Below are 21,762 nucleotides of genomic sequence, written 5' to 3'. Positions count from 1 at the left end.
TTATTTCTGTGCCCAGTCTAAATTGTCACATCTCGATTAGAACACTTGATGCAGTGGCCGATCATTGGAAGTGTGAGTCCTGTGTTTGTGAGCCTCTGTGTTGTTTCCATAATGGGTAGGGGGAGTGCCTGGAGGCAGCGAGAAGGGAGACATGAAGGCGGGGGGGATGCTCAAGCAAGTCTGGTGGTTTTTTTTTTTTTTTCTTTTTCCTTTCTTTCCTGATCCCCAACACCTAACCCGGCCGGCTTTATTTTTTCCCCCTTCTTCTTTTCAGTGTTTGAATCCCATGCCAAAAGTTTCCTACAGGGTATGGACTGGAACATACTATTGTCGCTCTTCTTATTCAAGGATTAGACTTCTTCACAGTTTGATGAATTTGAGGCTAAAATTGTCCCAGGAAAAGTGTGCGTGTGTGTGTGTGTGTGTGTTGCGGAAGGTGGTGGTGGTAGTTGGCCAGTGTACTTGTAACACACTTTACAAACACTCTGTTGTCACGACGCAACACGATTCAACCTTTGATCTGGTTAAATTCGAGGGACACACGAAAAATACTTGTCCCCATCCTACCAAAAAAAAAAAAAAAGAGCGTCTTATCGATTGGGTGTGAATGTTTCTGCTTCACAGCCCTTGCAAGTCCCAGCTTTTATAGGACCTTGAAGTCATAAACGCGGTTGTCTTATTAAAAGCCCGTTTACTGTGCCCGGTGAAAGAGACATCCTCGCTGCGGCTGGAAGCTTGCGCTTTAGCATTAGCAACTTTCAAATCCTAAGCAGCTCTTCAAGAACCACATGATCTAAAGAAATCTCGCTGGTTATTTTTCGTCCAAGAAATGTCAAAACAAAGTGAATTTTCTGTGGCTTGACGCAGAAGCCCGAAATTTAAGCGCTTGAAATTTCTTACCTAGGAAACTTTAAAGTTTGTTACCCAGGCGTCAAAACGGTGTAAATCCTACATGAAACCTCTCTCTAATCATTCTGGGGTGAGTGAGTTACTGAGCGGTAATCGGTTGGTAGTAATGTTTGTAACAATCCCCCCCACCCCTCCCCAAGGTTGCTGTACCTACAAACCAGATAAGGTTGTTAGAGGTAACCAAGGACAAATATTCTTCTTCCTAACAATTTTGACGGGAGATTAACTGGGATTCAGCCAATACTGATCTTCTCATATCTGATGCAGCGGAGCCAAAGCCAAACCTCTGGCACCTACTATTATTTTAATCCCAAACCTACCTGTATTGTCCACCTCTCCTTTCAAAGAAAGCCACGGTGACATGTATTCCTGATACTAGCTACGATCATTTAAAAAGTGGAATGATTTGAGGGCCCCCGCTCTCTCCTCGTAGACCACCACAGCCCCCTTTAAACCCCCACTTTTTCTCCAGAACACTTTTTCTATGCCTTCCTCCACCCCCCGTCCGAGGAGCGCTCACTCGCTCGGCCGCTCGGCGAACTCGATCAGCGGTATCTGAGAAATGAAGGGGAGGGGGAAAAAAAAAAAAAAAGGACCTGCGTCCTGGAAGAGCGAGTGTGAGCCGAGCGGCGCTCACAACAGCGCCCGCAGACCGCTCGCTCCGGCCGCGGGCGCAGCGAGCCGGTCGCCCCGAAGCAGCGGCTGTTGGGGGCGGGTGAGGTGGGGAGGGGGGGGGATGGAGGCAGGGGAGGGGAGCGTGGGGCCCCTCTCCCCTCCTCTCCTCCCAGCCCCTCACCCCCACCCCTTTTATATATTTTTTTTTCTCCTCCCAAGTTCTCTTGCCTCGCTATCCCCCCTTGAATCCGAAGGCGCCTCGCGATTGGGTGCTGGGGCCGGGTACGTCAGTCAGACTGTGACGTGCAGTCTTCCTGTTTCCTTCAGCTGTGTCTTAAAGTAAATCTTGTTGTGGAGCGGAGCCCTCAGCCGAGGGAGCGCTCGGAAATAATACACCATTGCAGCCGGGGGAAGCAGAGCGGCGCAAAAGAGCTCTCGCCGGGTCCGCCCGCTCCCTCTCCGCTTCGCTCCTCTCCTCTCCTGTCTCCCCTCTTCTCCTCCCTTCTCACCTCTCGCCTCTTCTCCTGCGCTCTCTCCGCTCCTCTTCCCACCCTCCCCCTGCCCACCCTCTCCGCTCTCCCGTCTCCTTCTCCCCGCCGGCCCGCTCGCGCGTGCCCGCACGGACTCACCGTCCCTTGTCCAATTATCATATTCATCACCCGCAAGATCTTTCCCCGTGCGTGTGCGCGCGCGTGTCCTCCTCTCTCCGCCTGCCCCCCCCCCAAAAAAGGCTCGGTGGGTCCCACTGCTCTCTGCACCGCGTAAGTATCTTCTCCCCCCCTTCGCGAGTCCCCTCCCCTTTTCCAGAATCACTTGTACCGGCTTGTTCTTGAATGAGAAGACCAGAAAAAGAGACTCCCATTACTCAGACCCGTGTACACATCTATCCCCCCCACCCCCATCCCCGGGAGAAAAGGGTGTTCTTTAGATGAATCATAATTTAAGGGGAAAAAAAATTAGCGTCTAAACAGTTTCTAAGCAGGAGCCTCAGTGGAACTCCGCGCTCCGCTCCTCCCAGTTCCTAAGAGTAAGTGATCCGCTTGGCTTTTTATTTCTTTCTCTTTCCTGCTGGTGGCTGGGGGGTGGTGTTGGCGATGTGTGTGTGTGGAGGGGGGAGAAGGCTGGTAGTGCTGGGCTTGTCGCTGATCTTCTCACCTTTTGTGTACTGTTTCGGGGGCGGGGGGGGGGGGACGCGGTGAGGAGGCGTTCGCTTCCTTTCCTTCTTTCTCTGGCCCTCTTCTCCGGAGAGAGGACCGCGAGGGGGACCGGGTCGCTTTTTGTTCGTCTGAATCCCCCGGGTCTCCTCCCCAGCCTCATCCTTCCCATCTCGCCCGGAGGAAAACTCCTGGGCTAGTCCCCACGTCCTCTCTCTTTGTCTTGTTTATTATAGCTGCCTTTCTTCCAGGCTCTTCCAATTTGCTTGTCATTTGCATACCTTTCACTTCTCCTTTTTAACCCCAGCAGAGGGCCAGGGAGTAGGGAGGAAGGGAGAGGGAGGAGGAGGAGGGGGTGGGGTGGAGGGGGGGCGCTCGGCTACTTGCCTCTCAAAACGCTGTCGAAGCCGAAATGTTGAGATCGGGGTTGGAGCAGTGGAGAGATGGTCCCGGGCAACGAACGCGGCTCCCCTCTCCTGAGCTCCCAGGACCCAGGGCTAAGTCAAGTTCAGTAGGGTAAGGTGGCACTGGAAGCCTCGGGTTGCGGGGGGCGGGGGGGTCGCGTGGTCGGAGGGGGAGCTGGGGCGCGAGCGCCGCGGAAGGATGGAAGGATCGCGGTCTGGGTGGGGGTAGGGGATGTTCTTGCCCAGCGGATCTGCTCGCAGTCAACGCCGGCGGCCGGTTCGGTTGGGCTGCTTCCATCTGATCTTGGTTCGTCTGGGTGGTACCTACAATTTTGCCCCACTTCGGAGGACTGGAAAGGGAGGAATGGAGAGGTGAGCGTGATTGCTACTGGGAAGAAAAGTCCGGAGGAGGGGGGAGCGGCGCGGGGAGAGCGGCTATCCTGCCTGAACAGACAAGGAGAGGGGGCGACGAGGGCAAGCTGGGGTCGGGGGAGACATTCCCCAAAGCCCCCGGTTTAGCAAGTTGTTGGTCCTTCGGGTGTGCCCGCCAGTTACTCCTCCGGCTAAAACTCAACATAGGTGGAGAGTGTGGATTGGAGGGGCCGGGGGTGGGGGGCGCGGGAGTGAAGTTAGACGGGGAGTAGTTTTGGAGGGAGACTCACAGGTCTCCCGCCACTTTTTCAGCTTTTTTTTTTTTTTTTCGGAAGTAGAGAGTCCTCCTGGCAGGCTGAGAAGAACTGGGAGGAGGGGTTGATCGACAGTCTTACATAGCCCAAGGAGGCAGGTTGGAGTGTGAAACTGCTGTTCTTGGCAATCCAGAACCCACTCCGCCTGGGGGAAGGCTGAGAACTCACCTGCTTGTTTTTATTTTTCCAAGAAGGTCTGGTTGTCTCCTTGAGCTTATGAAAACAGTGCAAGCACAGGGTGGCCTTCTCTCAAAGTCAAGGCTAGAAGTCTCTTCTCTTCCTCTCTCCCCACCCCACCCTCTCTCCCATCTATAACCTCCCTTACCAAAAGGAAAAAAAAAAAAAAATGTACTTTCCTAGACTACGTAGGCAGAGGTCTATTAGCCCGAGGGCTGTGCATGGGCAGGGCCTGACAGGTGTGTTGTGTCAAGAAAGACAGGTGCAAATTTCCTCTGTGTCTGTGTATGTCTGTACCGTTCCAGACCACGGTGCTGTGCTCCAGGGTTGTAGAGGTTTATGAATTTATGGTTGCCCTGGTTAATAGGATTGTCCGGGCTAATGGGAACTAGGCTGTTGTTATGTTTTGAGCCCTGCCATGTGAGTCCTTTGGTTGGGGGTGGGGGACAAGTTGGTATGTGTTTGTTTATTTTTCTTAAGGATGTTGGCAGGCTGCTAGGGAGGCTGTGTCTCAGGCTTCTGTCTGCCAGGCAGCTGAAATTACCCCCCACTTCAGGCAGCAGGTGGAGGGACATTGACTTTCTCTTTGCTTCCCTCTGGTTTACGCCTGTCTCCCAGGTCTGTGGGGGCGTTGCGGGGGAGTGATGAGAGCTTTCTTTTGTGTGTGTGTGTGTGTGTGTGTGTGTGTGTGTGTGTGTGATTTGGACATCCATGGGTAGTATGTGTAACTGCCAAGAATACCAAAGTGAGTTTGAAAGTGTTACTGTTGTTAATGCTTATCTTTTTAGCGTGCTTTCTCCCTGCCCAGAAAGAATAGGTATGTGCATAAACTCTTTCAAGTCGTATGTTAAATACTCTCATAAAGTAGAATGAGCCTGTCATTGTACCAGACATGTGCCATATGTCCTAGTTAGTACTTTGATGGAGAAGGAAAATCTCAAGTATGTGAGAGGTAACTGTGCTTTTCTATTTGATGCAAGATGCAGGCAGTTCGCTCTCTGAAGAGTTTCTTGCAAGAACTTCTGAGCATTTTCAAAATTAAATGGGCTGTGGGTGGTGATGAAGAAAAGGGGGAGTAATTTGGTTAACCTGTCCATGTGCTACACCGTGGACCTGTTTCTGCAATGGTAAAACTAAGGAAGGTAAGGACTGTGGCTTCGTGTGTGAAGGAGGCTATTGAGAATTCAGTGTAGGCACTATATCTGGATTCTCAACATCTGATCTTTTATTTATTTATTTATTTTCTTTCAACCAGGCTGCTTCTTGAGTTGCATAGAATTAGATTAGATGGCGAATGGTTTTTGCTGGTTGGTTTGGTTGCTTGGTGGATGATCATTGTTTCATGAAAATGAGAGAGTGTATGTCATTTATTCTTTCAACTTAAACATCCAAGTTCCTCCTAATACTTTTCTTGGATGCTTTTGCAGTTCTTTCATAATTAATATGTCATCTATGGATATGTTCATTTGCTTTATTTTTATTAAGTATTTTCTGTGCTGGGCACTTATTGATATTTTTATGTGTCCATTATCCAGAATTCTATTTAGTTTAATCACCACCTTGTGGGAAAAATGTCATGCATACGTAACATTCATCTTTGTTCTCACTTTATTCATTCCCTAACATCTTTCTTCTGTAAGTAGCACTTATAATCTTAAAACATAACCTAGCTGCCAGGCGTGCTCTTTATTAATTCAAAGTGAAATAGGCCTTTTTTCATGAATTTCTTATAGGTATTGTTTGCATTTACAACTGTTAAGATAAGGAATGGTAAGGTTCAAGATTAATAAAAGCTTATAAAATGTTAGTAATTTAATAATAGAAAGATGGATTGTGCCTGATACGTTATAATTGGATTCTAATTAAGTATCCGTATATATTGTAAAGGACATATACATAAGAAATTTCTAAAACCTATTGCCTGGTGTATTCTAAAGCTTCAAAGGACAGTTAGAGTATTTCAGTTGTCTTCAGAAAGAAAAAAAATTGTTTCTTCTTAAAGTTATTTCTCACTCCCTTTTGTTTACTAATCTGGTGAATTATTACTTTTTAAATAAGTAGAAATGAATATTTTAGGCATGTTCCAGAAAATTGCTGTTTTCATCTTGCAGGTGAAAAATATATGGAATTTTTGATAGAATGGAGGAATTTTAAATGAAATGGTTCTGATTTGAGAACTCTATGATAGGAAAATTTAGAATCTGTTATAAGCTTTGACAATTAATTTAAGTATTAACTAATATCAAGTGGATTATTCACAGTAAACACCAAAGGCTTTCTTAACCTTATAGCAGGAACTTCTCCAAGGAGAAAGTTGCTAATTAGCAGAAATGGACTCTTAAATACAGTGAAGGGGACAGCTTGGTAGGGGGCCTGGAGGGGCGCGGCAGGGGGTGGGGGGGGGAGTACCTAAATCAAGTCATCTGATTTTCCCCCTTGAATTACTGATTTCCAGATGGATTCACAGTGTTCTTTGTTGGTGTTATTCCACTTGAAATTTCATAAGAGACTTGACCCAAGTAGATCAGAGGCCCACTTAAAGGTGGTTTTCTAAAAGAAGTAAAAGCATAGGCTTGAGCAATTTCTTCAAATCATTTTATCAATCAAGACTGATGATCTATATAATCCAAGCAGGAAACCACTCCAACCATACCTTCTTCCCCATCTTATGAAAGATTTACCTGAACTATTTGAATAAAAACCATAGTGAACACATCTTTGTCCAGAATCTGGACTCCAGATAGAGGCGTAAAGGTTGCACCCCCTTCCAAATAACTTTTTCCCCCAAAACTTTAAACTTTTAATTTTGTATTGGGGTATAGCCTGTTAACAGTGTTTGGTAGGTTCAGGTGAACGCAAAGGGACTCATCCACCCATAAACTTAAAGCAGAGCACTTCACCACTTTCTACTTCACACTGCAGTGTTCCTTTGAAATCCTCCCCTGAAAATTCTTTTCTACTTACATTATCATCGGCTTCCTTAGGATTCTCCTTGTAAAGTTATCTGACATTCTTCAGATAATTCAGATTTTAATGAATGTTGTGGAGTCCTTAAAATCTGACTTGATTATACTTGGATGTTTGTTCTTTTCTCTGGGAAGAATCTGCTAATGTTAAGATACTCCTCATATAGAAATTATTAAAGCATTTGTGTAGTTAGATGCCAAGTGGTACAACCCAATATTTAATAATAAAATATTCTATGTAGATTTTCATATTAATTAAAGGAATAGAATATGTGTATCAATCGATAATACATTTGGGTTCAAATTCTGTATCAGTATTTTTCTACATACTTGCTGATATTGATGTTCACCAGTGCTGATCAGAAGGTTTCCCATTGCCAGGTTAAACTCAAGATTAAAATTAAATATAATAAAAATCAATAATAATTGTAGTTGAAACATATGGCTTAATACATATATTAATAAATAAGGGAATTTTTAAAAATCTTTAATGGGCAGGTTGATATCACTGATAAATTCATTCCATAGCATTCTCTAAATTCTGAACTGGGAAGTCATGGAAGCACTTTTGAAAGCATTTTCAGGTGATTTAACTTATATTATAGTCATTTAACAATGCATTTTCTTGTGTGGTAAAATATTCATATATACTGTTTATGAAACATGATTCTGATAAAGTACTATAGTCACTAGTTATTTTATTTAATCTTGCCTATAGCCTCCATGGGTTATAATTCCAATGTGTATGATTCCTATACCTTCATTTTTGAATTCAGCTCAAAGCTATATGGAGAGAGTTATTTATTCACGCCTATTAATATAATGCCTTGTTTTGCTGGATTATATCATTTTTCCTAGTTTTCCCATTTGTTTTGTCCTGATTGTTATGTCTCAGCTGTACATTTTACAATAAGACCTAAAAGACCCTTAGCCCCAAACAGAAACAAATTATTATTTGATCTAAGAATGCTGACCAGTTGCAAGAGAATAGCAAAAATCAGTTTCGTTTAGGGAATTTTAAAGAAGTTACAGGATATTTTCTTCTTATAACACCCAACGATCATGTTTAATTAACACGCATTCGCCACTGAAGATGAGCGTATCATTTCTTTCCACCTTAGAAAGAGCACAGCCCTCCTCTTGGCTCAGGCATGAGGTGGGGATGCAGCTGTTGATACCTAGGCTAGAGGAGAGGAAGTGCAGTTGACGCAGAGGTAGAGGCAGCTGGGAAAGGAAGGATGGCTGTGGGTGACCTTGTGTTCATCTCTTAGACCAGCATGTTGTTTCTGAGCCTCTCTTGCAGAGATGCTCTTCCTATAACAAGGATGGGTAGGAGGAAAATCCAGATAGGATGTTAGGAGGAACAAGGGAAGAAAATACTGCAGAAAGTTTATTCGACATTTTGATTGGAGACCTGTGTGCTTTTCAGGTGCTATTAAGGGGAAAATGATTTACACACAAAAAGACAAGAGGTAAAATTTTTAAAGAATGGCAATGAACTCTCTTTTTGAAAAGCTGATATATACACACAGAGTCCTCCTTGCAAAAAACATCCCCCTCAATATGCGAGTCTTTCTGAGCTTTAAAATAATTCATCTTTTTTCTTGTTTGTCTCAGTTTCCCCCCCTTTTGCTCTCACTTGACAGCTGTACCTGATTTATCAGATCTAACATGTTAGTGAAATATTTGCCATTGGATTCTTGTATTCCTGAAGCCAATTTCATTTATTAATGTGTGAGGGGTCACAATCATCTTGAATTCAATTTTGAACTCTAATGCTGAAGTTATCAAGATCTGATTCCATTCCAAGTTTAGGAAATTTCATCCTGAGGCACACAAAAACTATTTTACCCTCAAGCATCCAAAAAACATATAAAGAAGCATCGTATTGCTTTCTTGACACTCTGAACCAGGTTTTATTTAAAGGTTGCATCTTCATAGGAAAACTGGGAACAAGGGTTGCAGGATGACATCTTTGTCACTTAAAAAAAAATACACACTGCCATCTAAGCATTGAGCTTTTTCTTGATTTTTACAGGTTATTTCATGCTGAAATTATGCCTATTTGCATGGATAGTCATTCTTTAAAACTAGCCACAGATGCAGTCCTAGGGAGCACGTAGATGTTTTTACAGGTGAACCGAAAGAGATGGGAGCTCTTCCAAACACTCTGCACGCTGCCTTTGGCAATAGACCCTGTTATTGTGAAGATGTGCTCTGTTAAGCAAACGTGAAGTTTAATATTAGATAAATCTCGTGTGAAAAAAATTTTTTTTTCATTTTCTTCTTAAAACGTCCATTGTAAGCAAGGAGATGTGACATCTTAACGTTTAGACAGAATTGGGGGTTAGCCATCACTGGTTAACACCACAAAATATGTCAAGTGCCTTTTATAAAATGCAAGGAAGGATATTCTTTTTTTATATTGTGTTCCCAAGAAACAATGGAAGTTCATATGCAGAGACAGTATTTCCCTTTCTCACATAGTTAATTGACGTTATCTTCTTTCTCCTTTATGTATCTCCTTTCAGTCTTTTTTTTTTCTGTGTCTTTTTTTTCAATGTTTTAATTTGGCATAAGAAATAAGATTCACAAGTGGTGTATGTTAAAGAATTTCTTCAGGCATTTGAAGTATTATTTTGGCAGATTATAGGAAAAAAAAAAAAACTAGTACTGATGATGTATTTATCCTTGCCTAACTCAATTTATTGTTCCACATATGGATTTCTAAAATGTGATAATGTCCTTCTTTTGCACTGAATCCAACTTTAAAATTTAAGTCATCAAAAAGACAAGATGAAAATTTATAAATATTCTCATACTTACATTAAAATCCAGCAACAGACACCATCTTCAGATGTGATTTTTAGTATTAAAAAAAGCGCATATCTGTGCTAAATAAGCAGACTTGTAAAATGAGTATTTGTGCATTTATTTCCATGTTAAATTGACCATTTGTGTTGGAAAGATGCTGATGGGAGTGTTCTCTTCCCCATTTCACATATGACAAAAATATTTTAAAATTCAGTAATAAAGGATGTATGTGAAATATTTGCATTTTTTAGACTCATTTCCCCTTAATAGCATTAAAGCCACAATAATTCTATTGCAGAAATGGAATTTTTCATTCAGATTTCATGCATCCTCAAAATTTAACCTTATTTCTTAAGTATGGACTACTTTTATCTGCTTTTGTAATATGAATCTCAGTGCCCAAAATTTAATCAATTGGTTGTCAGAGGCTGTGTTCTTATAATCTACTGTTTCTTCTGAAGATAAACAGTATCATTTTAGGCATTTGTGAAAGAGAATCATATTACTGGTGCTTAAGCAGTTTTTGCTTTTTTTTTTTTTTTTAATCTTAATCCATCTTAAACCAGTGGAGCAGAAATATTTAAAAATGTTTCATTTCAAGCAGAGTGCATAATAAATTGCAATAATTGTAATGTGCCATAAATCCCAGAGCCTATGCATTTTGCATTTGATTCAGGATTGAGGTCAGGAAATTTGGAGAAATTTAAAGAAAATGATTCATCAGTCCTTTTGTTCTGTTGGCCAGGGTCCCGGGATTCTTGAGCTGTGCCCAGCTGACGAGCTTTTGAAGATGGCACAATAACTGTCCAGTGATGCCTGACCATGACAGCACAGCCCTCTTAAGCCGGCAAACCAAGAGGAGAAGAGTTGACATTGGAGTGAAAAGGACGGTAGGGACAGCATCTGCATTTTTCGCTAAGGCAAGAGCCACGTTTTTTAGTGCCATGAATCCCCAAGGTTCCGAGCAGGATGTTGAGTATTCAGTGGTGCAGCATGCAGATGGGGAGAAGTCAAACGTACTCCGCAAGCTGCTGAAGAGGGCGAACTCGTATGAAGATGCCATGATGCCTTTTCCAGGAGCAACTATAATTTCCCAGCTGTTGAAAAATAACATGAACAAAAATGGTGGCACAGAGCCCAGTTTCCAAGCCAGCGGTCTCTCTAGTACAGGCTCCGAAGTACATCAGGAGGATATATGCAGCAACTCTTCAAGAGACAGCCCCCCAGAGTGTCTTTCCCCTTTTGGCAGGCCTACTATGAGCCAGTTTGATATGGATCGCTTATGTGACGAGCACCTGAGAGCAAAGCGCGCCCGGGTTGAGAATATAATCCGGGGTATGAGCCATTCCCCCAGTGTGGCATTACGGGGCAATGAAAATGAAAGAGAGATGGCCCCGCAGTCTGTGAGTCCCCGAGAAAGTTACCGAGAAAACAAACGCAAGCAGAAGCTGCCCCAGCAGCAGCAGCAGAGTTTCCAGCAGCTGGTTTCAGCCCGCAAAGAACAGAAGCGAGAGGAGCGCCGACAGCTGAAGCAGCAGCTGGAGGACATGCAGAAACAGCTGCGCCAGCTGCAGGAAAAGTTCTACCAAATCTATGACAGCACCGATTCTGAAAATGATGAAGATGGTAACCTGTCTGAAGACAGCATGCGCTCCGAGATCCTGGAGGCCAGGGCCCAGGACTCGGTGGGGAGGTCAGACAATGAGATGTGCGAGCTGGACCCGGGGCAGTTCATCGACCGAGCCCGGGCCCTGATCCGGGAGCAGGAAATGGCCGAAAACAAGCCCAAGCGAGAAGGCAGCCACAAAGAACGAGACCCCGGGCCCAACTCCCTGCAGCCTGAAGGCAAACACTTGGCCGAGACCTTGAAACAGGAACTGAACACTGCCATGTCGCAGGTGGTGGACACGGTGGTCAAAGTCTTCTCGGCCAAACCCTCCCGCCAAGTTCCTCAGGTCTTCCCACCGCTGCAGATCCCCCAGGCCAGGTTTGCAGTCAACGGGGAGAACCACAACTTCCACACCGCCAACCAGCGCCTGCAGTGCTTTGGCGATGTCATCATTCCGAATCCCCTGGACACCTTTGGCAACGTGCAGATGCCGGGTTCCACAGACCAGACGGAAGCCCTGCCCCTGGTGGTTCGCAAAAACTCCTCGGACCAGTCTGCCTCCGGCCCCCCCGCCGGCGGCCACCACCAGCCCCTGCACCAGTCGCCCCTGTCGGCCACCGCGGGCTTCACCACGTCCACCTTCCGCCACCCCTTCCCCCTCCCCTTGATGGCCTACCCGTTTCAGAGTCCAATAGGTGCTCCCACCGGCTCCTTCTCGGGGAAAGACCGAGCCTCTCCTGAATCCTTAGACTTAACTAGGGAGACCACGAGTCTGAGGACCAAGATGTCGTCCCACCACCTGAGCCACCACCCCTGTTCACCAGCACACCCACCCAGCACCGCGGAAGGGCTCTCCTTGTCTCTCATCAAATCCGAGTGTGGCGATCTTCAAGACATGTCTGAGATCTCACCGTATTCGGGAAGTGCAATATCCTTTCATTTGCACCCCACCCCCACCCCAGCCCAAGGAGAAAACAAACCGAAAGCCAAAAGTCTTCCCCCAAGGTCAGGTTTACCCAGGGTTTTAGAGTCATGTAGATTCCTGTCTTCTCCAGTCTGCCCTCTTGTTCGGAGGCATAGGCTTTTATCAACACGTGCGTGGGGCTTCTGGTTGCACAAAAGCTTTACAGGAAACCAACATCCCTGCAACTTTCACAAGTTGTTGATTGCTCCCAAGCGCTCCTATTTCATCTGTGCTTTTGCAGCAGTGTTTTTTTTTCTGCTGTTTCTTCCCGTATTATCTTCTTCTTCTTTTTCTCCCTCAAGAGTATTTTTAGAGGATGGGGGAGGGAGGAAATCTCAGTGTAATATTGCACTCATCAGATTTTAACACAGTAAGACTCATACTGGAGTAAAGTCAGTTTCGAGATCCCCAAGATTCCGTAAGAAGAATTCTCCCTTTAGCCATCTAGAAGGCTCCTGGTCTGTTTAAAGAAGGCCTGATTAAATCTTAGGAGGAACAGTTTGCTGGTGGGAGGCTGCAGTGGGAGAGGATGGATGTGGATGGGGAGTTAGATGCTCTCCTTATTCTTTAAGGGGGATTTTTTTTTTAAAGGAAATATACAGGTACTAATTTATTCAGACGACATCCGTCTCTCTCGTTCACCCAAGGTCTGTTCTTCGGGTCTGGTGCAGCTGCCTCTATGCATGATTAACCTCTGTTCAGCCATACACAGAAATCTTTTGTCCTAACATACACAAAGCAAATTATTTTGGAAAGCAAGAGAGCACAATTAAATATAAAACTCAGCTGTATTCAACTTTAAAAATGCCTCTTTTTAGGTCTCTTTTATATTTTGAACCTGACTTTTGAAATGCCAGTTACATTTTTTCATTAGACCTGTCCTGAACTCTAGTTATTTTTAACTCATGTTTTTTTGTTTTCTCTATAAATTGGTCCTTTCAGTAAATTTTTAAAAAATCGTGTGGTTGTTGATGTTTTGGGGGTGTAGAATAGTAGCATTTGGGGCAAGTAGAGGCCTGTTTCTTTTATAAGAAATTGTCAGATGGATATAAAATTTAGCTATTAAGTTGGCTGTTGCTAATGTGAGGGTTTTGAGCAATCGTCTTGATGACTAGAGATTGGCATTTTCATATCTAAACCCACTCCAGAGGCTGCCATGTAAGGGCAAAGTCCCAGCTGTGGTAGAAATGTGTTTTCCTTGATATGAAAGTCATCTTTCCAGCCTATTCAAGATAGCAGCGAAGATTTCTGATAAAGTGAATGTGCGATACACATATGAGACCCACTTGGGCAGTTAAGCACAGAGTCTCTTTTTGTAGAGAGGAAGAAGAGGATAATGTCTGGAGGGAAAGATGGGAGGACTTAAGACGTAAACAGATGAGTCTTGGTTTGGTTGCTGATTTACAAATCTTAACTTTCAGAGATCTGAGGTTGAATCCACCAGTACTGAATCAAAGCTGTGCCAGGCACCATGTCACACACCTCATAAGCAGGCAACAAACATTGGTCAAATTGGAATATAGCTGTTGGTGATGAGAAAGGCAACAAACAAAGGCACAGGCATGAATTTTTTTTTTTTTTTTTTACACCTTGCAGGAGAGCTTCTTCTGGGGCTCATACCAGGCTCATGTCCAGGGCCAGACCCCATTGCTCCTCGGAGATCTCTTACTTCATTTTGAAGCCCGTTGTAGTGATGGTGGGTTCTCTCTCTCCTCACTGTCTCTGTCTCACACACACACACACAGGAAAGGGACATGCCCATTTGGATGACTATTGAAGCCAGGTTTCAGTCCTATAAGGCCATACTTAACTCTAAAACTCAAGATGCTGGTTTCTGGTTGTTGTTTTTAAATAAGTTGAATCTTCTAAGAAAACCATCTTTGGATTGCTGAAAGTGTTGCTTTTGCTCCTGTCTCACCCTCTCTAAATCCCCTGAGGAATTCTGAGGATTTGAATAGGAAGAACTTCCTTTTCTTTCTATACATATCAAAGGCTTTAAAGAGAATTTAGTTGCTGCTTCTTCAAAGGAATGAATAACTTCTTTCTCTTATGGTAGAAGATTCTGCTCAACAGGGATGGTTTGGAAACACCTGTGTTCCTATGAAATACTAGTTGCTTACACCTGGAGTTATTTCTTGTGTGTCGCTAAATAGTTTTGGCGTCTTCCTGCAATTAATGATTACATTTCCTTCCTGCTGTCCTTCCAGCTTCTGTTTCTTTCTCTTTTCCCCTCCACAACCTCGCCCTGTTAACCATTTATCTCTTTGCTATATTGTTTCTCAGGAAAAAGATAGGTGAGTACCATTTTCTGGAGTCTACACAGTTCTGAAGGCAGTGAGAACAGGAGTGTTTGTTGGGAGACTGGATGTCCTTTTCTCTCGTCTCTGACCTTGTGTGGCAATGAGTTCTTCCCTTGACTTTCTTGATGATGATGCCTAGGCAAAATTCTCAAGCTTTTAGTTCAAAGAAATCTCTAGGAATCACAGCAAGTGAGTGGACTTCAATTTAGGTAGACAAGGCCATATCTGAACCTGTTATGCAGTTATTCTTTGAAAAGCTCAATCGAAATGAGGAGAAATGGGATGAAATGGTATCTTCATGATTTCCATTATTGCTTTTCTCTTTAGTTCATGGCTTTCCAAACTGTAACGGATAATTGAATACTTAGGGAACGATTCTTTCCCACCCCAAAGGCATCATCTGTTTCTTTGAACAAAGGAGCCAGGATAAGAACTATCAAGGACACCAGCTTATCAGATAAATCCATTCCAAGTCCCGCACATAAAGCGTATATGTTCTATATCATGGAATGCACTACCTTGGTATCTTTTCTGATAGAAGGGCAATAGTGAATGTGTGCATGGTAAACTGAATGTCAGTGCACCTGCCCCAAAAGCTCATGTCTTGGATATAAAAATTTGTTCAGTGTCTTTGCAAATGAATCTATTTAATCAAATATTAAGTTTTATTCAAATTCCAAAAGAAACAGCCAGCCAATTGTTTTTCCTCCTGATGTTCCTTGTCATGCATCCTCTTTGCATCTCAAGAAAAATAGCCTTGTTCGGGCCTCAAACATTTGCATGCAGCCAAGTAAAGCACAAGAGCCATGTTCCAGGCGCGGTTAAGACATGCAGGTGAAGAAACTGGGCCTCTGCACCCCAGCAGCCAGCTTTCCCTGGTGGGCTTTTAGGGGGAATGTTAAAAAATACTTGAGGTTCAAAAAGAAAAATGGCTTGATGATTTGAAGCTAAAAATCCACCCAGAAGACCTGAATTCAAAGTGAATTTCTAAAATATGAATGAATCCATAGAAGTTGATTTTTTACTATTTTGGAAGTCATGTGGGGCCACAGGAGTTAGTTCTGTTAGGTGTATTATCTGTAGGGAAACATGACTATTAAAGACTGGAACACCCTGGGTTCCTCTCTTCTCCCTCCCTTTGATTATGAAGTAAGTACATTAAAAAAAAAATTCCATAAACTACACATCCCATTGATTATGTTAAACTTCTGGTGGAGCCACAACTGGCTCTGTCTCTTTATGACATGTGAGAATTTAGATCTTTTCTGCCCATTTAAGGTGTCTAAGGGGAAAAGTCTCTTAGAAACATAGCAAATCAGAGCTTAAGGAGAAAGCTAAAATCCTCCAGATTTTAAAAACGTTTGAGAATTAGTACTCCCGGTCTATTTGGTTGGCCCTGCAGCACGTAAAATCTCTAGGCACGATTCAGGATTCAGTTGGGGAAAGAAAGAATTTTCTTCCTGCAGGCTTCACAGCCTCTTATCCTCCCATTTGCCTTTTTGCTGCCTCCACTGCTCCTCCTGCGGCTGTTGTTTAGGTGAGGTTGTACCGTGCTTGGTAAACAGACAACACTTACATTCTCAGGTTGTTTGAACACCGTTTTAGGTTCAGCTGCAGTCCCCTACTTCTCTGATCTTTTATATTCCCCAGCAGATGTCTTTTAATTTATGGATTTATCATCTTTTCTTCTTTTTTTTTTCTTTTTCTTTTCTTTTCCTTTTTTTTTTTTTTTTTTTACACCTGGCAGCTGTCTCAAGTTTCAGCAGTTATTGTCTATTTTGCATTATACATAGAATTGAATGTCATCTGTCTTCACAAAGCTATGGCTAAGAGAATTGAGGCAAAGCCACATGAGCTGCCGGGACAGATCTTGTTTGCGCTCCATCCCCCCTCACCCCGCCCCCCCTTTACCTCCTTAATATTTATTTGTGCTCATTTTCTTTCCTGGCCTTGAATGGAGCTTAGCTCGTGTTCAGTACAGCTGTATGTTTACTGAATCTATTCCATCATGAGTCATTGTGCGTGTGTAAGTATCCTGGAAACAGCTAGTGCTTTCTTGGAAGAACAGTTGCTTTTCAGCACAAGCACTTAAAAGGGAAATTAACCAATTGGTCAGTTCAGATTTATTTTGAGAAGGAAAAGAAAGGATTATCTAACTGTTGGCTTTTAAATCTTTCATTAGCTATTTTTAATAGTTTATTAGAAACATATATTTTATGGGAATTTTATCTTCATTACATGATGAGCAAGATATAAAGATGCATTCTATGTTCTGTTGCCACTGATCAATTCCAAGTATTTCCAACAGGAAGCATTTTAAAGCAAAAAAAAAAAAAATGGACTTGAGAAATTCAAATTAGGATGATTTTGTCATGAAATAAAAAGCCTCTAAATCCCAATCAAAAGAAGATGGATACTTTGCTCTTTTGTTTTGGTTTTTTTTTTTTTAATAAAAATGATGAAAACATCTTAGCATAATTTAAAGACATTGAAAGCTCCAGGAAGTTTTGGTGGCTCAAGAAATCTCTGAAAGCCACAGCAAAGCAGTTTGATTTGTATGAGACCAAATTTGAAAAGATTTGGGACTTTTCCCCGCTAATAATTAAATGTACCAAGTTGTTTGAATGTAGCCGGTCTGAAAGAACAGATTAGAACCCAGATCTGAGCATGTTTGTTGAAGTTTGGACTTGCCTAAAACTCTTATCACGAGGCAATAGGAGACAGCTTGCAACTATTATTTCACTTATCCATTTGGACAGATGGTCCTGAAGTGTGCCGGGCTCCTTTAGTCCCCTCTCTCGGTCTAATGGAGGTTACTGGAGGGCCTTTCAGCTCTTTCCTTGGCACAAGAAGTATGTCAGTCATAAATTATCGTCTTTGTAATCATTAAGGATCTCAAACAAAAACACAAGTTCAGTTAAGCTGCTTTGGCTTACAGATCTCACATCAAAATTTCTTTCTTCAGTGTTTAGTGTTTATTTTCAGTGGAAACAAAAGGCATTAACTTTTCAATTCGCAGACCAAGGTGATCTTTTTCAAATTGCATGATACTAAGGGGAATGCTAATTGATCAAATTCTCGGCATTATATTTGGTTAAGCCCCCTGTTATACGTAGACAAGAGCTTATCAATATTAATTCGATTACGCTTCTCTAGGAACTTCCAGGTTTCCCTCTCTGTTCCTGAGGTTGGTCACGCTGCACTTGATGGAGGTCATTTAGAAACCTTTACCTTTCTTAAATATCTGTGTTTATTTGTCCTTGCTTCCTGTGGTGTGAAATGGTTGTGGAGCGTGTTAGCCAAGCATGTGTGTGCTTGTGCGTGTGTGCATACAACCACACATGCACATTTTCTTTTCTTCTTTTTCCCTATTTATTTATTTTTTTTCCCAGACTCTTTTAAGAGAAAATCCTTAGAGAAGCTTCTAGGAAGGACCCTTAATTGACCTTGTGGGGGACCACATTGATTTTCTCCACGTGCGTCTTCATTTCTGATAAATTATAAAGCCATTAATTTGCTGAGGAAATGGCAGGGCCAGGCTGCGGCACAGATGTGACCAGAGCCATCCCCGCTCCGAGTGTGCTGAGGAGTGCCAAGAATCTGGGGGAGAATCAGGAAGCCGGGATTGTTATGGTTAGCCTCACATTCTCTTGGGAACTGTTTTAGTTGCTGCTGTTTACAGATCTAAAAGGTAATGATGTTTCCAGATAAATAGGCCTTCTTATTTTGGGTAAGTGGCCATTTATTGATCTGCTAACCCACATTTATTGATTTGTTAGCCCCAACCACTGTGCCACTCTCCAAGGAGTTAACTATAAATCCAGGAGAGGCAAATTGTATCTGGTTTTGGATCCTCGCTTTAACAAAAGCGACACCCCCTCCCTGTTCTCTCAGTGCCCAAACTACCCCTCCCAAGTTTTAGCTATTATTGAAAAGGAAACAATTAACAAGATATAATAATAAGATAGGAAGAAAGTGAGTCAAGATGCTCCCTTATATTAGCACTAAAAGGTAAAATGTGAAGCTTGCCTAACAGTGATCAAAATAATGCATTTTGTATTTTCACTTACATTAGTATAATAATTGGATGTCAACTGCAGAGAGCAAAGAGAAGAACAAACAGAACTGTAATGCAAAGAAGAAAAAAACTCTCATGATAAGAGTTGTGCAATACCTGTTGGGCGCATTTGTCTCCTTAGCAACAAGTGAACATATAGATAGCCTAAGGACCTCAAACGGGGAATAAATGTTTTGCCATCCTCACCAGGAAGTCACCAAGATCCCACAACTAAATCGTGCATCCTCACCATTATGTTTGGCAATTTCTGACCAGCAATGGTCATTCTGAGCCAGCAACAGCAAGTTAGTGATGGATTCCATGGCCAGAGTCGTTTATCTTCCAGAATTCCCATGGCTACTGGTTGGGCCTCCAGACTCCTGGCAGGGGGGAGGGAATGGTAGGTACTTGTGTTTCAAGAAATTATCTCCTTAACCAACTGCATCCTACATGCAGGAAGGATTGTCACCCAATCACTTGAAAAAAGCAAAGCTCATGTTCTTTTATACCCGTTATCCCAGCTCCAACATGCTGAAGACCTACTTCTCTGATGTAAAGGTAAGGATGTTTTTCAGTATTAATGTTTTCAATTTCTGTGCACGAGGTAGTCATTTGAACACTTGGAAGTTAATGGGGATGAGTGTGGGGCGGTTTGGTGAATACACCTGTGTTGTAATTGATTTAATGCACTTGTCCCTCGGTCCAAAGCTGTGCCAAGCACGGAGGCTCCTTGTGTACTAAGACCAAAGGACTGAGCGCACAGATTTTCCTTCTAGTCCCGGAAACTTCTCCTCTGTCTTTTTGTGTCTGAGTAACTCCTTGGAAGAAATTTCAGCTGGTCCTGGAGGGATGCGCTTTAGAGAATTTTTTTCCTTCCCCTTGGCCACAGTGAACTGTTTCTGTTTTTGTTTCTGGTAGTTTCCCCATATTTGTGCTTCGGAAAGCAAACTCTAGCACCTCTTTCTCCCCCCTGTCGAAAGGAGCGTACATTGAAATTCTCTCTGCAGTAGCTGCTTAAAAACAAAAGTGATGATTGTCTCTTATTTACAACTTAATTTGTTGTTGATGTAGAGTACACTGAGCATAAGGAGAATGAATAAAGTGACAGATTCAGGACACATTATTCAAATGAGGATATGAAAGCTGTCGGCCTACAGCTGCAGCCTCCCTCATTCTACAGAATATGGGGACCTCCTGGTTCTGTGTGTGTGCGTGTGTGTGTGTGCACGCGCCCGCGTCTGTGTCTGTGTGGGGGTTTTAAGTAATTGTTTGCAACAACTTGATGTTGTGTTAATCATCTGTAACTTTTTAAAACAGAGATTGGGTTTTGATGATGGTAATGACACGCATGGTATCATTATCCAAGGAACTCGATAAACATTACATTAGCTGAGATTAGTTTATTAGGGCTGGGTACTCTTCCCCCCGACCCTCCCCTGCCCACCCGCCGTGTGTAAAGTTCTTATCTCTGCCATGGAGAAGCCATGATCTGCCAAAACGTACTGCCTTCTCCAATGCTCCCCTCTCTCTGCGGTGGGTTTTGTACCTGATGCCTGAGTTGCATCACTGGCCCCCTTTTGCAGGCTGACCCATTGCAGACTCTGCTTCACCCATGTTTTACTTGGCCTTGAAAGAAAAGTTCTGTTTTCCGTCCTGTTTGCTTTTGAATTGTGTAGCAACTTCAGCCTTTTATCTCTCTCCTTCCCTGGCCGAGCTCCTTAAGTGGAAGGCATGTTTCCTCCTCATTCCGTGCCAGCAAACTGGGCAGCATGGGAAGGCAGAAACAGGCAGGATCTTGAACCGCTGGTTAAGCATCTTTAGGCAAAGAAAGGTCGAGGGCCACAGTGGGCTGGGATGGGGTTTGGACCTTGGTGGGGTACCATCGGAAGCTGACAGATTGAAGGGCTTTTGCCAATTGGCTGAGGAGCGACCAGTTTCTAGAGCTTAGTTCTTCCAGGAATCCTCCCAATACTTTAGTTCTAGGAGGGGAACATGGAGCACAGGGAGAAAATTGTTACTGTGTACATGTGTATATGTGTGTGTGTGTGTGTAGGTGTCCATGTTCACTCCATCACTCCTCTTGGTACAGTGATCTGCAGTGTTGTGATATAATAAAACAGTGCTTTATGTTGTCTAGATAGCACCCTGCAGCCAGAAAAAGTCCAAAGAGCTTTACAAACTGCATACATAGGGATCAGTCACCTGTGATTGAAATGCAGACACCTAGAGGGTGGGAATCAGCAGCCTTTCTGAGCCTGCAGTACTACTCAACAGGAGATGTAGATACTAATACTAGAAACATTCATGTTTTTGCCCATGTGTGGTATGGGGAAGGTCAAGGTTGGGGGAGACTGTTGATTTGTAGCTTTATAAATACCAGGCACTGTAAACCAACAAGAAATTGTTCCCATTCCTTTAGAATACATTTAGTCATTCAGCTTTGCAAATAATCACTCACTCTATGTAAATAACAATTATATACCTGGATGACTATTTCATTTTTTAAAAAAGCACTAATATTCAGATTATAGATTCTATCCATACTCTATCCATACTGGAAGAGAAGGCTGTTAGAGTGTATGTGAGCCTGGTTAACTCCCAATTATCTACTCTAATGGAGGGGAAAGAGTAGGGCATGTAATGCAAAGCAGAAAATCACCAAAGGTCATTTCTCTTTTATTTTTGGAATGAATTATACATTTTTAACTTTCCTAATTGTGTTTTTTCTTTGGCTAGTAATAAATGAATTTGTATTCCCTGAGCTTACACTATTGATAGTGGAAAATCATGCCTAGAAAGGCCAGGCTAGTCCAGGAAAGGGGTTCCAGAAACTTTCTAGAAAACAATGGCAGAACATTCTTGGATTTCTTTAATATTAAGGAAAATTCAGAATTTGAATGTTGATGATGTATATACTCATGTGTATTATATATATATATGTATGTATGTATATATGTATTTAGTGTGTTTGTGTATGTATATACACACAACATATCTTTATCTAGATACAGATATGTAAATGTGGATGCTTATTTGTAAGGCTGAAAGAACTGTTTCTCTATATATAAATATATGATCCAAAATTTTATTTCAGTCCAGATTTAAGA

At 42.8% G+C, this 21,762-nt stretch overlaps 1 protein-coding gene across 6 annotated transcripts in view; it reads left to right on the top strand.

Annotated features, from left to right (window-relative positions):
* Nucleotides 1–714: 714 nt before the first annotated feature.
* The window catches only part of PROX1 (prospero homeobox 1), a 56,368-nt gene continuing 35,320 nt past the window's right edge, over nt 715–21,762 (top strand). Inside the window, exons 1-3 of one of the 6 annotated variants that reach the window (XM_005217360.5) lie at nt 1,892–2,285; nt 10,471–12,262; nt 19,106–19,213. In XM_005217360.5, the coding sequence (XP_005217417.1) occupies nt 10,538–12,262; nt 19,106–19,213 (1,833 nt within the window). In that variant the 5' untranslated portion in view covers nt 1,892–2,285; nt 10,471–10,537. The other 5 variants (XM_059875378.1, XM_005217354.5, XM_005217355.5 and 2 more) reach the window with 5 other exon arrangements.

This window comes from Bos taurus, chromosome 16, assembly GCF_002263795.3.
Source record: "Bos taurus isolate L1 Dominette 01449 registration number 42190680 breed Hereford chromosome 16, ARS-UCD2.0, whole genome shotgun sequence".
NCBI lineage: Eukaryota > Metazoa > Chordata > Mammalia > Artiodactyla > Bovidae > Bos > Bos taurus.
Note: the sequence above shows the minus strand (reverse complement) of the source record. Positions and strands in the feature narration are given on the sequence as shown.